An 18352-nucleotide genomic window follows, 5' to 3' on the forward strand; every position below is an offset into this window, starting at 1 on the left:
TCTGCTTGATTTTTAATGAGATAATCCAGCCATGCTTGGACGGCTTGTCAGCTGGCAAAACTATTTCCCAATGCCCTGATGTATGGTGGTATATTGTGGTTACTTGGTGGTAGGATACACAGAACACATGAACAAAGGCACGTATTTTAACTTTATGTATTCAACAGCTATGTCATAACACTAATCATAGCCCCCAAGCCTAACCCTCAGGTGACTCCTAACACAAATTAAGCTCTGCACAATGACAAAGGGCTTACTTAATATATCTTTAAGGGGCCACGCGGCTCTTGTTTTTGCTACAGTAAACTAAATCCCTCTGGAAATAATAGATCCAGTTAGCTGAATAACTGGCTATTGTTAGATGTGCTTTCTAAATGTGATTCTAATTCATGGCACCCGTTCTCCTCTTTGAAAGTTTTACCCACTGCTAAATTTCATTGACTACAGTTCCACTGCTCTGTTGCTCCACTAGTATACAAGAAGGGCCCATTTGATTTCATGTTAGATATTAGTATGCTGGTTTATATAACAAAAGCACTTAACCATAATTGCAAACCATAAGACCCAAACCTTGAAAGTATGACATTAAAAACTGAAAAATTCTCATTAAAAACAACTCTCTACGGAGTGTCTTTATTTACAACAAAAGGTGGTGAGAGGGAACACACCACGTGTAGCAATACTGCTATGGTCGAGGTATTTTGCATGCAACAATCTTAACACCAACAGTATTTTGTTTTCAATTTTATTACACACATAGTTGCAAAGAACATGAGATGAGGAAACAGAATTATTTTAAGATACTTCGGAAAGAAACAACTGCACCTTAGGCTGCAATCCTATGCTGACTTATTTGAGAGTAAGCTCCATTAAACACACTGAAACTTACTTGTCAGTCAACATGCATAGGGTTACACTGCATTTTTTTAATTATAAGAAATGTACATAGTGGATGAAGTATCTAAAATAAAGAGAGAGAGAGAGAGCATTTTACATATAAAGAATGCCCATCTTGTCTGCAATCCTGTGATGATTTTAGGTGTGAGGCTGAAGAATCCTGAAAAAGATAAAAATGTTCAATTATATAATGGGTAGTGACTTTAAAAATTGTTACAATCCTGGCAAAGGACATATATAGACTGGCAGTGTCAGGGGATGGAAATTCCATTTTTGAATTTGTTTAAACTCCTGAAATGTCTTAAGAGATCCCTTGCCATCACAGACACATCCCACCCAATAATCACAGCCCAGAACAGCCCAGGAGAACTATGGCCAGGTGTGTCACTTCTCTCTCTCCCATTGGCTGGTTCTATCTGTGGGTAGAGCATGGGGGCTCCAGCTTTGCAATCAAGTAGAGATTAAGACAGCAAATCCCTCTTCCTTCCAGCACCGTATGACCAATGTGAAACAAGCTGTTGAAGTCAGGTGGATCTGTGAGAACCAAGAGTCCCGAGGATACAGAGACTTTGTGGCATTTTGATCCACATGATCTCAGTCCCCAGAATACATTAAATGCATTCAACGTTGCACTCAGGTGGGCAGGGGCTGGACTTAAAACAATCTGGTCTGTAATTTTGTTTTAAAAGGGGGGCAAGTCACTATTAAATTTAAATTTGGTAGCCTGATTCTAAGAAGTAATTAAAGCAATAATGCAGATATTATTGCTAGCATAATGCTATGTTGGAAACTGTAATATAACATGCTGTTGGATCTCAAGGTGAAAGATGGCTAATAAAACAAACTAACAAATAACCAAACTGCATACTGACCTGGCCATATGAATTCTGCCTGGGCCATGTGAGATGTGTAGGGCCAGTTCTATATCTTAGCCCAGGCATGGCCAAACTTGGCCCTCCAGATGTTTTGGGACTACAACTCCCATCCTCCCTCGCTAACAGGACCAGTGGTCAGGGATGATGGGAACTGTAGTCCCAAAATGGAAGGCCAAGTCTGGCCATGCCTGCGACTTAGCCCACACTATAGATTCTGTTTTTGATGACACAACAATGCTTATTTCAGTGTTGACCATTTCTAACACAATAACACTGATCCTGTTGTACCTGCGTTACGTTGTTGGCTGTTCACGATCCATTTAATACAATGATTTTAGATCAGCAAAGTTATCAAACTGTTCCACCATAATTTGTCACCCTCTCAGAAGGGTAAGGAGGTGGGTCAGAGATACATTGGATTTAATATTTGGCGAGGGGTTTCATTTTTGTTGCATGGCAAAAATTCTTAACCATTTGTGTATATATTGATTGATTAACCCTTATCTACTCGTTTATTGACACTTTCATCCAGTAGAATAGTGTAATTTTCATTTACAACTTTTCCTGGCACTACAACTCTATTGCTTGCTTTTTAAAATGTGGATTTTAGACTATTTTCTGTACAGATAGAATGAATGCTCAAAGTCTGTTCTGAGTGAAAAAATAAGGTTTATACCATTTTAACGAAATGTAGCAGATCTCCTTCCATTGCGTGGCTGGAAAAGAAATAATGTCAGATAAGTAGTGTCTTGTTGAATGCTTTAAAAATAATTTTAACTGAGTAGCCCACTAAAATTGATTCAAAAATTTAAACAAATTTAAAGTGGATTCAAAAATGCTTGAATTTGTTTGTTTCAAAATCACCGGCATACTACCAAAAAAAAAAAAATACACACCCGGAAGATAAAGTAGCCCCTGCTTTGAATTCCTCCAGGTATTCGAAGTTCTTCCTGAAAAGAGAATAGATTTCAAAACAACACATACTTAAGTAGCAATGTAACAACAATTTATGCTGCAACACAAGTGGCCATAAACAGCATGAAATATTGGGAATTTTCTTATTTAAAAATTTAAAAATAATATAATATAAATTTATAATGATTGCATATCTCTAGGATTTGTGCTATGGCTAGTGGCAGGGTTGGGTGGAGAGTCCAGCCTACTTTTGGTGACAGTTTAGAAAGAGGAATAAAAATATGCAAACAAAAGAAGCTGTGAGTTACTTCAACGAATACATAGATTTGTGGAAAACTACAAGCTTCTTTATTACTGTGCCTTGGTATAATAAAAAATATACATAAATCTTTTTAATTATTTAATGAATGAGCAACAAAGAAATATTCACACACAATATAGCTTTTTCTCAATCTATAAGGAGGAAAATAATTCCAGAAAAAGAGGTATGCAGGAAGGCAACCCAATAAGAATAGCTTTTAATATTAATATTAAAAGCTCTTTGCCGTGCTTAGGGGAGCAGGTAAGACATGTTTGGTTGCCAGCTCTGGAAGGTAAGATTTTTTGTGCGGGGGCTATTCCAAGGTTTTCGTTTTACTATGTGTAATTCCGGCTTTATGTGCTATTCCCAGAAGACAACCCTCACATAAGAGGCAAGTGATCTGCATAGCAAAGCACCCACACCAGCACTCTGTTAGGTACAATTTTCTCAGAAGTCAGGCAGTGCAGTTAATCAGCATACCTGCAAAAGCTGTAGCAAGGAAACTGAATGGCTTTTAAAAAGTTAGGAGCATATGCCAAATAATATGTGAAATTCAGATATTCAGTGGGTTGAATCGAACTGTGCCATTCCATTTCTGGAAGGGTTTTTGATTCTCTGGTTTCCCAATTAGCTAAGTAGTGCAGACCCCTAGTAGTTTTTATTATGTGAATGTTGCCAAGGACCCCCTGGGTGGGTTACGTGGACCCCTAGTGTCCACGGAGCACCAGTTGGCAACCACTGCTCTACATGAAGAAGAAAGAAAGTGATTTTTGCTAACTCTCTCTTCCCCTGCAACATTCTGTGCTCCCCCACCCAAAATCTGCTCTTAAAGATTGGTAGGCTATCCAGAAGTGTGTTGAGGGTACAGGGGGCAGCAGGGGGAAAGAGAGAATTGGCAAAAATTGCATGTTCTATGAGCAGAGGCCTCTGTTAGATTAAAGACTCTTCCACAGATATTGAATTCAACACATAAATTGCAAATATGATTAACAAAAGGGCACAAGCAGGACTCTTTTTCAGTCTTGCAAGTCATTCCTTATAAAATGGCTCGCTCTTTTAATTGATAAAATAATTTCAAATACATCTTGTATGTCTTGCTATTTCCTCAAAGGGCACTGCAGGTATTTTCTATTAAATTGTTAATGCATGCTAGCAGCCTGCCTTGATTCCATTATACAACTATTTATCAGCTGGACATAGTGTTCTCTTCAGTTTTAGCATTTGTGCTAAGCAGATTGCTTTCCTCTTTGCCTTCTAGTTAACTGCTTCCAATCAAAATCTGATAACCTCAGGCCGTGATAGTGTTAAGTATGTATTCGCTGTTTGCATCATTTTCCTTTATAACATGGTAAAAGGAGTTCTGAAATATTTATTAGTAGGTCACATACAAAATCATTTGTTCTGATTTCTCCTCTTAAAGGCAAGCAACTAAATAGAACCATCAAATTGTAGAGTTGGATAGTTCTTATTTTAGTTGTTTTTTCAGTACCTCATGGGATTAGAACTGACTGAATTTGAAGCTCTGAAAAGAGAGGAAGAAGGGAGTAGCTAGTCATATACACCTGAAGTTTAATTAAATGAGTAGCATCTTAAAAATGGATAGAATGTGGCAATATTCCACCCAGTGTTTTTCTATGGTATCACACCTTTGGAAACTAGCTGGCTCTTGAAGATTCAAACTTGGTGACTTGGTGAGGCTGTTATAGCCAGCAACTAGAAGGCACTCTTATTCCAAAAATGCATGCATTACAAAAACAAATTTAAATCTCTCTTTTTTTCCTGGTGATGTGATTCATAGTTTAAATTCTCTTGATTTAAAAGCAGCTATCCTGGCAGCAAGGGACACGGGTGGCGCTGTGGGTTAAACCACAGAGCCTAGGACTTGCCAATCAGAAGGTCGGTGGTTCGAATCCCCGTGACGGGGTGAGCTCCCATTGCTCGGTCCCTGCTCCTGCCAACCTAGCAGTTCGAAAGCACGCCAGTGCAAGTAGATAAATAGGTACCGCTTCGGCAGGAAGGTAAACGGCGTTTCCGTGCGCTGCTCTAGTTCGCCAGAAGCGGCTTATGCTGGCCACATGACCCGGAAGCTGTACGCCGGCTCCCTCGGCCAATAAAGCGAGATGAGCACCGCAACCCCAGAGTCGGCCACGACTGGACCTAATGGTCAGGGGTCCCTTTACCTTTTATCCTGGCAGCTCTGCTTTTAAGAATGAAATAAATTTGGATTTTCAATTACTGGACTTTTCTGTCCAAAGTAATAGAGCTGAGTATCTCAGAAAGGATATTTCACAACTGACTGGCAGATCTATTCTTTAGTTGCTTTTCCAAGTAAAAAAAACATATGCTAGATGAAACTAGTGGCAAAGAAAAGAAAAGAAAAGAAAAGAAAAGAAAAGAATCGAATCTACCCAGTCCAATGCCCTCTAGCATGGAATTGATTGTTCCCAGTGGACCCTATGAGAGTCATCTAACAAATTTGCATTTTGCTCTAAGGAAATCTAGTACCTATTCAAAACTGTGGCAGAGACATCTAATTAGTGCAAGAAATTAGAAAGGATACTGACAAAACTAAAATTTGTACCAAGGTCTGTACCTCCTACAGGTGGCTATGATAGGCAGAGTGGCCTGAAATCACATATTCAGGCAAGAAAGATGATCACTGTTCTGACTGATCACTGTTACTTCACTTCTGCTAGCCCTTGCCTCCCCCATTGCCCGTGGCTTTAATAAAATACTAGCAGGAATAAATCAAGGTTCAACAGTGCCACTTTTGCTGCTATTACCAGGGTCAAAGATCAGGTCACAGGACAGGCTGAAGAGCACCAATATTGTTCCATGCAGCCTTGGTACCAGGATATTGAGCCTGATCCTGTAAGATGCTGTCCCCCACATAGGACTAGTCCTTTGAACGACATTATTACAATCCTTAATTTCAACCAGCAAAGCACGACCTCAAATCCAACCATTCAAAAGGAAAGATAATACAGTTGTTTAGATGTATAAAATGGTCAATTATTAGATTTTTCCAGTTTATGTAACTTTCTAAAATGACATATAGCAACATACACATAACTCTTCTGAAGAGGAAGCATGCAGAATAATGCCGTGCTTTAAAGAAAGCACAAAGACTGTATCAGTCAATCTTGAAAGACAGTATAATGATACAGAATAATAAACAGCATGTTTTAGAAAGAAAAATGGATCATTACATACGTCTGCTTTGTATCTCTTCAGTCTCCTCTCATGCAGTTGTGGAACAAGTTGCAGTAAAGGATGCAGGACAGACGACTGAGAGGATATGAATACAGACACATGAAAGACAATGAAATCCAGGATGTATAAACACAAACCAACAAAACCCTTCACTGAAGCACTGACTCAAAAACAGAGCACACAAAGCAAAGGATCAAAGATGTTTGATGGGACAATATTTTTAGACATTCCCATAGCTGTTTCTGATGTTGCAATTTCCTGCATAAATGCACACTGTTAAACTTCTTTGATGAGGAAATAACTAGCGTCAAGGAGTACCAATCCTGTGTTTGTTGCAAGCTTGACATGGGTATGCAAGATGCACTGTTTGGAAAAGCAAATGATAGCTGAGTGTTTGTTGTCAGGGCCTCAGGTGGCAGAATCCATGGGCAGACACCTTCTTGCCTCCGGAGAAGCGGCTACAATGGATTCTCTGTTCTGGCCAGATCTCACAAGAACCCTACAAGATCACACAGATACCTCCAGAGGCTCCCGTGACTTCTTGTGGGGCTCTCATGAGATCTCACCAGAAGCTCTGTGACCCCAGTAAGCGAGGCTTTGGTGAGGGCAGTAAGGAGGGTGGTGTGCAGTGTATGCACTTTCCTGTTTCGCCTCAGGCAGTGAAATGGGATGAGCTGCCTCTGCTTGTTGCCATGAGCCATCTAACACCACAGATAAAGCTCCCTATGGTTTCTTGCTAGATGGACAGTCTCAGGATAATGTCAAGTTCCTAGATATCCAGACAGAAGTTTGCAAACCCAGGAAGAACTCATAAATCCAAGCAGCATCCAACTGAACAGATCTTGTAGTGCAAGAACATTTGGCTCTGCAAAGGAACTTTCCCACCCTCTTCTCTCACCTGCATGTACACATGCTCCCTAAATATGTTCTGCATGTTACTCCAAGGCTTTGGGGAGGGCACAGGGAGCACATAGGGAGAAGAGAGGAGAGGGGGATTTCTATTATGCATGCAGAAATCATTGTACTAGCATATCTGTTTAACAGCATTTCATACATACCGTATTTTTCGCACCATAGGACGCACTGGACAATAGGACGCACCTTGTTTTAGAGGGGGGGAGAACAAGAAAAAAAAATTCTCCCCCTCTCTGCCCAGCGCCCCTTCAGCGAAGCGGCAGGAGCTGCTGCGCAGAGAGGGAGAGAATTTTCCCCCTCTTGTTTTCCCGCTCTAAAACAAGGTGCCATTCAGGCGGCTACCTTGGAAGCCTGGAGAGCGGGAGGGGTCGGTGTGCACCGACCCCTCTCACTCTCCAGGCTTCAGGTTCCTTTCGACCTGCTCTTTGGGGCTGGCGGGGGAAGCCCACCACCAGCCCCAAAGAGCAGGTCAGGGAGCAGCAGAAAGGCGCAGCGGAGAGGCTCCTTCCATAGTTGCGCGTCACCTCTCCAGCTGGGAGAGGGTCGCGGGGCTATGGCTTCTTTTGCCCTGCGTGCGCTCTCCCGGCTGGAGAGGTGACGCGCGGTTATAGAGGCTCCTGCCATAGCCGCGCGTCACCTCTCCAGCCGGGAGAGGGTTGCGGGGCTATGGCGTCTTCACTCCATAGGACGCACACACATTTCCCCTTCATTTTTGAAGGGGGAAAAGTGCGTCCTATAGAGTGAAAAATACGGTAATTCTTCATCTTGGTCACAAAGAAGAACTTGCCTCATTAATCAAGACGTAGTGTACCTTTATCCTACACAGAACCCCACAATCTATATGCCCCCTTCCAGAAGCCCTCCACAATACAAGGTACAATATTTAGGAGAAAAGTTGAAGCTGAAGCTTTAGTGAGGCCAACATACTTGAATGGCAACTCAATTTCAATATGCTAAGTTAGTCTGAAGGCACACAGCCAAGGTAGATATTTATGGAATTGTTGTTGTTTTTATTTCGATTATGCATTTTGCAGTTTTATATTTTGATTTTATTCTGTGATCCGCCCTGAGACCTGCATGTATAGGGAGGTATATAAATTCAATAAATAATTATTATAATAATATTGCTAAAAAGTAGCAGTTGCTGGCCACAGTTGAAACAATTCTGGGCTTCCTTACGTCCTGCTCTTCTTCATTCCTTACAGTGCATTCCTAAACAAGTCTGTAAGCCACACTGAGTTAAATGGGACACTCCCAGGTAAAGGTGTATAGGATTTCAACCTCAGTCTATGTACATTCTGCTCTACTGCTTTCCTCACTTCCCCCAGAAAACATCAAGCCTAAATTTTTGTTGCCCTATAAACCTGAATCCCAAATCAGAATAAGCTGCTCCGCAAGTGCTCCCAATATACATGTTAGTGGTCAGGGCGTAACTGAACAGCACAGCACGTAATGGTCAGGGCGTAATGTTTCTCAAAAATATTTCATTTATATTCTTGTTTTAAAAGTGTGAAACATTTCATACAGCAGATGTATAACCATTATTCACAAAACATATTAATTGCATAATTGTCTATTTTGTGCCCATGAGGCTCAAAGCTAAAGATAAAATACATCTTATTCTGTGATTTCGTAATGAGTTAGGTGTGGTTCTAATATAATTACTTTTAGCAAAAGATTTGTGTGGGGTTATTTAGTCAAATACTGTGAGAAATCAAAAGCCCAGCTTATTTAATGTATGTTTTAAAATGTATTCGAATTTCCATTGGTGTATAAACTTGGTGATAAGCTAAACATAAAATGTACAACTTCTATGGGACTGCAACATTGAATTATTAAGACACAAAGTAGCTGCCAAGATATAAACCCCAAAGAAATTGCAAATTCATGACAGCTTTGTCACTTTTTGCTACAAAATATTTCTATAATTATAACAGTTTAGTAATATGCTGGCACAAAAAATCCATTATATTGTCTATTGGTATGAAGGAATCAGACAACAGTGGCAATAAACAAAGAACACTGATTATGTTACAAAATGAACGGTAAGTAAACAGATACAAACTTTAATGTAAGACACAGGACAGATGTGTGTGTGTGTGACTGGTGTTTTGGTGGAACTTTAAAAGAAAGACCTTATGTAAAATGTTATTCCATTATGTTTGCATATAGGATATTTCTTGTTTGTTTGTTTATGATAAAACCCCCAAAAAGAAATATTCTAAACTGTTCTTTCTGAAGAAAACTTTATTTTAGAATTCACACTATCTATATTTGTAGCTGGAATCCTTAATAAAGGAACTAGTATTAACCTTATTGTGTTTTAGAATAAAAACATTAATTTGTATTAGAAGACTATTTAGCTTTAACTCAGCTTTAACTTTAAAATGTTTAGATTATGATTACCTCAGATATGTCTTGAGTCAGTTCCATATATGTCTGTCACTCGGCATCCATTTCTTTCCTTTTTTTAATTATACAAGTTTTACTAAATTTAGAACTTCTGGCATTGACATTTAGCTTTCATCTGTTGTAACTAGGCTATAAGCAAGATTGGTTCTTGGTTTTAAAAACTTTTTACAGATTAGGAATTCAATATCAGGTGGAATCAACTGAAGTCCCAAAAATAATGATAATATCATGTTGTCTTTACTCACAGGGGAATGGGCAGTTCAACTTACCAGAATGTCTGAGTTGCCTGTGTGATGGGTCTTAGAATAATGGAATAAGAACTGTTCAAAGAAATTAAAAGTGGATTTTACTTTGAAACAGATTAATATGTAATGATTTTTGAGACAGTTAACACACAATAAAAAAAAAACATTTTTAAAAAACAAGGAGCTTACTCTTTTGGTGTTGTCCTTTTCATCTGACTCCTGTGGAAATAATTGGCAAAGACTTTCAACAACCAAGGAGTGGTCATTTGGGGAAAACAAAATAGCATGGTACAGTACAGTGGTACCTTGGGTTAAGTACTTAATTCGTTCCGGAGGTCCGTTCTTAACCTGAAACTGTTCTTAACCTGAAGCACCACTTTAGCTAATGGGGCCTGCCTCGCCGCCAGAGCATGATTTCTGTTCTCATCCTGAAGCAAAGTTTTTAACCCAAGGTAGTATTTCTGGGTTAGTGGAGTCTGTAACCTGAAGCGTATGTAACCTGAGGTACCACTGTACTTACCATTTTTGGTATCTTTGGAATTGTTGATTCGGTCTGCAATCCTAGGCACTTTTATTTGAGATTACTCAGCTCCATTAAATTTACTTCTGGGATTTGCTTCTGAGTTAACATGCATAGGACTGCACCATTAACTGTTTAAGATTTTAATTATTTTATATTCATTTCTACTCCACGGTAGCTATACTCCACAGAAACTACACGGAATCAATATTTTTACCCAGAACTGTCATCTGGCTGTTCACTGCAAATGGTTCAGAAGTCTGAGTCTACATGGAATGCGACAACTGCTTTACAGAGGCAGGCAATGGCATTAGATAATTCTTCAAGATAAACTACAATTAAGAACGAATTATTACTGAAACACAATCATTTCATACTCTCCTTGTCGGTTTTGGTTTCAGTTTCTTAAACAATGCAATGGTTGCGGGGATTGGCACACTTTCTCAGAAAGTTCTACCACAATAATAACAAAAACTACAATGTGAAGTAGAATTATATCATGAAATAATTGTAAAATACATCTTACCTCAGGGTAATATTTTGTCCTGGGGAGAACAAGCTATACAGGGCACTAAAGACTTGTCCCTAGAAATCTTATCCAGCTAACACCCTCAGGATTCTGATATCTCTCTCTTGATACAGTCCAAATACACTAGCTTATCTTTGTGGCTGCCCTATACAGCCCACTATCACCAGAAACCTTGTTTATAGAACGTGGTAACTGAGATAAGATTCTAAACTGCACACCAAGGGCACCAGCATCTCAAAAAACGTTTAAAGAGGGGGGAGACACAAGATTAGTCTATGAGTCATATGAAGGTTAAGTGGCCCATCTTTCCACTAAGGGTTTGTTCTGTTTTTAAGCAACCAAGGAATTATTGAGCTAAAAGTACACACAAATTCCCAACTGCAAAATGTTAACAGTATTGATTAGAAATAGCGGAGTCCAAACTGCCAGCTGGCACACATTCTGTTCTATTAGACTTTCTAGAGAAACAGCAGCACATAGCTTTGCATCTGTACTACGTCTCAGACATCAAAGAGCAGTTTTGCTACCGTGTAAGTAAATAAACCTTGTTTTCTGCAAAGAGACCTGAAGCACTTGCTGCCAGAAAGCCACAAAGCTGAGAATTGTATCAGTATTTATTATACACTGAACTGCACAATTGCAATGCCCTACACTGTACAAAATATGCTGGCAGCCATGTTTCGGAAATAAAACGTTAAGTGGATTTACCTGAGCTTTGTGTAGAAGTTCCAGAATCATATAGCAAAGTTCTTCCAATGTATTAGAGGACTAAAGCGGGGGGAAGGGAGGGAGAGAGAAGAAGAATCTGAGGGACGTGATAAATGAAGCAATAGCACCTACTTTGACAAATTTAGCATATTTGTATTATTATTATTATTATTATTATTAATAATAATAATAATAATAATTTAAAGAAACAACTGGACTGACCTGAGATGGAGTATCCCTGACCATGTAAGTAGAGCACACATCATCTATCTGTAAATATAGACAAGAGAGCAAACATAGCATAGGATTGAAAAAGCAGCAAAATAGTAAAATAACATGTTGAATTTTATGTGAGGTCCCATCATTTTTAATATTAAGTTGACAGAGAACGAAGGCTTACCACCGCCACCCCTCCGAAAGCCAGACAACTGGACACCCCTTCCTAAAGAGGAGTTTGCACCCAACGTTGTGACAAGCCTTCACAAAACAGCAACTCAGAGCTCACTCAAGCATTTTAGCATAAGATTAGGAGCATTTGGCAACACCAAATTTGGCAACACCGTCCATGAGATACACTAGCCAGATCTTAACTGACAGATCAGAGAACAGAACTTTTAACGCTAATATTAACACCCATCTTAAGTGCAGCACCAACAACAAATCTAACCAGAGTAAAGGTTTAAGCCTGAAAAGAGCTAATAATAATAAATTTTATTTATATCCCGCCCTCCCCAGCCGAAGCCGGGCTCAGGGCGGCTAACAACAATAAAACAGTACAAAAGTACAGCATAAACAACACTCTAAAATCATTCATTATAAAATTAATTAATTTTATTAGGCTAAGAGCCTAATTCCTGAAAGCATGAACATTAGTTGTTCTGTTCTTGTTAAATCTTGTCAGGATACAAGCTCTTTTACTGGCAGTATTCGGCCACAGCTGTTCTAAAGCGTCACTTGTGCTCCTTCAATCTGCACCGTGAAAGTGTGATGTGCACACTATCTCACATTGCCGACAGCCCCTTACCACGCCATTCCTGTATTGGAAAGCAGATTGCTCCTTTCAAATAAAGATAACATATATTGTTCTTAAGGAACTATAGCAGGTGTGCTAATTATAATGATGATGATAATAAATGCCTTTTCTAAAATATATATATATATAACAAATAGTACAGAAGATATTTCACTGTACCTCATTTGATAACTGCAAATCTGGTTCTCCTTGTAGAACATGGGGTGCCATCGGTGCACCTGGAAATTAGAATTAATTGCCTGTTCATAATATTATTTATAATACAGGTTCTCTGGGGTGTTAAGGGAGGGGTAGTACCTCTGGTGGGGGACACATCATGCTCCTTCTGGGGTAGTTTGTCCACCTTTGGTCCCCCAACTTGCATTCAGCTCTCACCTGTGGCTCCTAGAAGCTGTCAGCATGCAACAATGGCCACACCCCAGGAACAACTTTGAGTGGCCCTCTAAACCAAGTGAGGGCAAGCCAATGGGTCTCAAACCCTTGGTAAGTTAGGGACTTCCCCTGCCTGTGAAGACAAGTTCCAGTTGATTGAGTAAATGAGACCAATGGTGGGTCCAACATTCAAGAAGGTGGTCTCTGCACATGCTGTAAAGGGGTAGGTGGGGCTTGTCAACCTGGGAAGGTAGCCCATTTAGGAGAAGGAAAACTCTGATCCTAAACCTCTGCTGCCTTGTTGGATGTCTTCAGTAGAAGAAGAGGCTAAGGAGTAAATCCTACACGAATCCAGAACGGAGTCCCTAAGGATGGTGATTTGTACACCTCCTTCCAGCAACTCCTGCTGCCAAGCTGGTGCCAAACATATTGTTCTGCTTCCCTTTGGACCACATCAGTGAGGTCAAGAGGGAGGTCTTGTTGTCTGGGCAGCCCAGGACGTCCATACACACTGCCCAGGCTTGTGCCCTGGAGAGGTCGCTTCAGAGCTGCTAACAGAGCAAAAGCAACGTGGTTTGACTTCACCCCTGGAGGCACACATCAATATGGGGTTCTCTAGCTCTAGCTCTTATGTGTGAGCATTTGAGTGAAAACTAATGAATGTCACAAACAAGAGGATGATGTTACGATTCGACACTTAATAGCACCACAAACAATTTAGGCACTGAATATAAAGTTCTGAACTGTATCAATTGGTCTGGTTTTTATTTGTAGCCAATGGCCATTTCAATGTAACTCACAAAACCAAGACAATTTGCAAATATGTTAAACATGTACATTTTCAGAAATAAATATTTCAAGCTACAGAAAGAACAAAAATGAAAGATATTAATGATGTATCTCAGATACAAGGAGGGCTTCACGCAGAAAAGAGTTGTTTATATTTTTTTTTAAAAAGCAAGGAAGTTTTCTGAAACTGTAAAAGTATTATTATTTAAAGTTGTCACTAATTCTGTTTACTATTTAGCACCTTGTTAAATTCCACATAAAATGACAGGGAGACTTTGTATTGAACAAGGGGTTTTTCTTTTTGTTCAGCTAAAAAAAATTGAACATTAAGCTTGCTCAGAAAAAAAAAAAAATACTTCCTTAGGCAGATTGGTTAGAAATGAATAAGCTCCTATACAAAACTCCTGTTGGAACAAGACATTGTCCCAACAAAGGCATGTTCCAAACCTCCATTTTCTGAGACAATTTAAAAACAGGTGGGCACCCCCAGAATTAAATGTTTGTCCACAAGGAAAGCTTTTTAGTGAAAATTTCAGAGCATATGAAAATTGTAATTATTGCCTTCAGTGGCCTGCACTGTAGTATAGAAATATATCTACTACCAATTCACGTGGTAAGCGATCTTCACTGGCAGATAATAAGAACTGGAAGGGGCAGAATTATATTTAATATTTGGAAAGAGATGGTCTATTCTGACTTTTTAGCTGCTTTCAGTCTTGCAGTGTGTAATGTGAAAACAAAGGACAAAAATAAAACATTCCTTTACATTTTTATTGGCCCACAATTATACTATGCATAGCAGCTGTGTAAATTACTATTAGATTACTATGTTTTTCTTCTTTGCCATATTTATGAAGATTTTAAAATTATAAGTAAGGTGATTATGGAAATACACAGCAAGTATTGAAGGTTATTCTGTTCTGCATTTCATGCTTTCATTTTACAGATGCAAACTACATCTGTGTATTACATTCAAGTCAAGGGAATAAAATAGCTTTGTTCAGGACTATAAGCATAACTTCTTGTTCATTTCCTTTTCTTTTTCTTTTGGTAAATCTAATGGACTAGAATAGAAGAAACGATTGCTAACTATACTCTGCACAAATTCCTCTGAACTTCGAAGTTGAAATTAAACTGACAGCTACTTTATTATTAAAATGTTCATTCAGGGTTGTGTATATCACCCTTTAACATGCCCATCCTACATGCAATCAGGATGATTAAAGAGTAGACATTTTCCATCCACGCTTAGCAAGGGAGGGGAAAGTCCAAACCACAGAATGGATTGTGAATAGAAAAGAAGGACACTTGTTTTTTATCCTACTTTCCCTCCAAAAATCTTTCACATTAGTTTAAAATCCAGTAAAGTGCTGATGCTCAGGCAGGCGCTGAACAGAAAAATGCTACACATATAATTCACTGTGATTTTAACTAATCTAAAGTTGACGTAGGTGACTTTCAGTTATGTGCTGCAGAATTTACTCTGAAAGTGGGAACAACGACCTGTACTAAAATGCTATTGCTGGTTTACTTCTACTACAGGACAGGATTTTAAAATCGGCTCTACATCATTTTTATAATAATAATTGACAGTGGAAACCTGACCTACCAACTTATGGGACAATTCCATACAACGTGCCTTGGAGTCTCGTATAAGCCAAAATACAATAAATTACAAACAGACCTATATACCATGCCAAGAAATGAAAAACTGTTGTGGTCGGTAGGATGGTATTAGGTTGGAGTGAGAGGACATCAGCTTTTGAGTTTCACAGAATTCCTCATCAGGCACAAAGGCAAGACATTTTCGGGCACAGCATACATAGAGCAAACTGGATCATAACCCACCATCCTTCTCCCTGACCAAAGAACTGCAGCTGTCTGCCAGCATCTCAATGGACCAGGGAAGAGCTGCTACCTGTTGGTGTCCGCCTGCCTAGCCTGCATCAACGAAACGCAGAGTCCAGAAAGAAGCGCGGGTCGATTTGCTTCTTTGCAAAGGGCTGAAAAGCTTTGCCTTCCTAACTGCGCGGGATTTCTAAAGCTGCAAACCGTCGTGTGCGTGCACGGTGGCCCTTTAAAAACAGAGGTTTGTCTCTCTTTTTATAGATCTTTGTTTTGGAGGTAACTAGCTCGAGATATGTTCCCGGTGTAATTAAAAGAACTCCAAGGAAATACCTGGCTGCAATTGCATCAATTGACGACTTTAGTAATAAAGGTAAATGCATTTAATGTCAATATTAAACCCAGGAAGAGCTGGATCTGTCATTCTACAGGGAAGTTGAACCAACATAAAGAAATGCTGTGCTGATAATGCAGAGACATTGCTCGGAAACGGAGCCCTTACCTTTGCACGCGCTCGCCCCAAAGGCGAGGAGGAAGAGGAGCAAAGCCCAGGCGGCTCCCGGGCCAGACCGCAGCTTCCTGGGGTTGGAGCGGCGGCAGGTGCCGCTGCTGCTGCTGCTGCTGCTGCTACCGCCGTCGGCCGCAGGCGGCGCAGGCTGCTCTTGCCGCCGCCAGCAGGCGCTTCCCCTTTGCATGGCTTCCGTCCCCGCTTTTGGCGCGCGCGGCGTTCTTCCCCTCGAGTTGGCGCGCGCGCGCTTTTCCCGCCGCTCTGCTCCCAGTCAGAGCGAGCCCAGGCTTTTAAATCTCCCGGACATGAGGAAGCCAGGCAGGCAGGCAGGCAGGCAGGCGGCAGCCTGACTCACGGCGACCACGTCACCCCCGCCCTCCTCAGCCTCTCCTTCCCGCCCTTTCTGCGCAGCGAGACGCCGAGGAGTTGGGCTCGTCTGCCGCGCGCGTGCGTGAGACGACGACGGCGGGGAGTAAGTGACTTCCAGCACGTGGCCCGAGGTGGCTCGTGAGGGGCGTTGGAAACCCCGGGGGAGGGCGGAGGTTCTCACGCCCAGGGCGTGGGAGGCGCCTCGACCTCAGGCGCCTCAGGGAGCAGAGGGGAGCCCACGACTATTACAAGGAATAGTAATAATAGTTTCTTCACATGCAGCCCGTCTGGCTGGGTTGCCCCAGCCAATCTAGGCGGCTTCCAGCAAATGGAAACATCACAGTAAGACATCCAACATTAAAAAAAATTCCCTATATAGGGCTGCCTTCAGGTCATAAAGGTAAAGGTAAAGGTACCCCTGCCCGTACGGGCCAGTCTTGACAGACTCTGGGGTTGTGCGCCCATCTCACTTAAGAGGCCAGGGGCCAGCGCTGTCCGGAGACACTTCCGGGTCACGTGGCCAGCGTGACATCGCTGCTCTGGCCAGAGCCAGAGCCGCACACGGAAACGCCGTTTACCTTCCCGCTGGTAAGCGGTCCCTATTTATCTACTTGCACCCGGAGGTGCTTTCGAACTGCTAGGTTGGCAGGCGCTGGGACCGAGCAGCGGGAGCACACCCCGCCGCAGGGATTCGAACCGCCGACCTTTCGATCGGCAAGTCCTAGGCGCTGAGGCTTTAACCCACAGCGCCACCTGCGTCCCCCTTCAGGTCATAGGATAGTCAAATTGGAAAGGTACCCCAACGGTCATCTATGTACAGTGGTACCTCGGGTTACATACACTTCAGGTTACAGACTCGGCTAACCCAGAAAAAGTGCTTCAGGTTAAGAACTTTGCTTCAGGATAAGAACAGAAATCGGGCTTCAGTGGCGTGGCGGCGGCAGCAGGAGGCCCCATTGGCTAAAGTGGTGCTTCAGGTTAAGAACAGTTTCAGGTTAAGAACAGACCTCCGGAATGAATTAAGTTCTTAACCCGAGGTACCACTGTATTGCATAGTGTCCTTACATACAGAAACCCAAACAATTTGATGGTTGTATCTCTTTCACTAAGTCTTTATGCAGCTAGGTATTCTGCATACAAGCATTACTTAGCTGCAGATCAGTGTGTTTTAATTATGACAGCAACCAATTAGGCACAGTTATTAGCTAAAGTGGTACCTCAGGTTAAGAACAGTTTCAGGTTAAGAACAGACCTCCGCAGCGAATTAAGTACTTAACCCGAGGTACCACTGTAATAGTTTATTCATATGCAGCCCGTCTGGCTGGGTTGCCCCAGCCAGTCTAGGCAGCTTCCAGCAAATGGAAACATCACAGTAAGACATCCAACATTAAAAAATTTCCCTATACAGTGGTACCTCGGATTAAGTACTTAATTCGTTCCAGAGGTCCCTTCTTAACCTGGAACTGTTCTTAACCTGAAGCACCACTTTAGCTAATGGGGCCTCCTGCTGCCACTGCGCCGCTGCTGCACGATTTCTGTTCTCATCCTGAAGCAAAGTTCTTAACCTGAAGCACTTTTTCTGGGTTAGCCGAGTCTGTAACCTGAAGCGTATGTAACCTGAAGCGTATGTAACCTGAGGTACCGCTGTATAGGGCTGCCTTCAGGTCATAGAATAGTAGAGTTGGAAAGGGACCCCAAGGGTCATCTATGTACTTTTAAAACATGGTTTTCTTTGACTACTGAACCAGAGACTCCCCAAGCCTGAAATGCTGAAGACCACCTCCCACACCGGCAGCACCAAGAATAAAATGCCAAAGTTCCTTGCACCTGGATCTCCCAAGGCTGCAGCTCCACAACCTGGTTCCTTTGCAGGGCCAGAATACTTGTTTCCAACAGCCTTGCAAAC

General features: G+C 41.3%; 2 protein-coding genes across 18 annotated transcripts in view; one reads left to right on the forward strand and one right to left on the reverse strand.

The window, feature by feature from the left end:
- The window catches only part of EXOC1L (exocyst complex component 1 like), a gene marked incomplete at its 5' end in the record, with an annotated part of 112863 nt that overhangs the window by 19905 nt on the left and 74606 nt on the right, over nt 1–18352 (forward strand). For 2 of the 13 annotated variants that reach the window (XR_013842252.1, XR_013842253.1), the window contains one exon: nt 6223–6502. Of the gene's footprint in view, nt 1–1387; nt 2627–6222; nt 6503–7874; nt 7991–8321; nt 9950–10471 lie in introns of those variants that run through there. The other 11 variants (XR_013842243.1, XR_013842244.1, XR_013842245.1 and 8 more) reach the window with 11 other exon arrangements.
- On the reverse strand, nt 601–16398 carry NMU (neuromedin U). 5 transcript variants are annotated; one of them, XM_079990075.1, is made up of 10 exons: nt 16072–16398; nt 12723–12781; nt 11753–11800; nt 11531–11590; nt 9963–9992; nt 9798–9848; nt 6202–6276; nt 2669–2722; nt 2449–2488; nt 601–1057 (listed from the first exon to the last, which is right to left on the reverse strand). In XM_079990075.1, exons 1-9 carry the CDS (start codon nt 16262–16264, stop codon nt 2453–2455), a joined length of 606 nt encoding a protein of 201 aa, XP_079846201.1. In that variant the 5' UTR covers nt 16265–16398; the 3' UTR covers nt 601–1057; nt 2449–2452. The 5 variants fall into 5 exon arrangements, with proteins under 5 accessions (XP_079846201.1, XP_079846202.1, XP_079846203.1 ...); XM_079990076.1 differs by lacking the exon at nt 9798–9848; XM_079990077.1 differs by lacking the exon at nt 6202–6276.

This window comes from Podarcis cretensis, assembly GCF_951804945.1.
Source record: "Podarcis cretensis genome assembly, chromosome: 9".
Taxonomy (NCBI): Eukaryota; Metazoa; Chordata; class Lepidosauria; order Squamata; family Lacertidae; genus Podarcis; species Podarcis cretensis.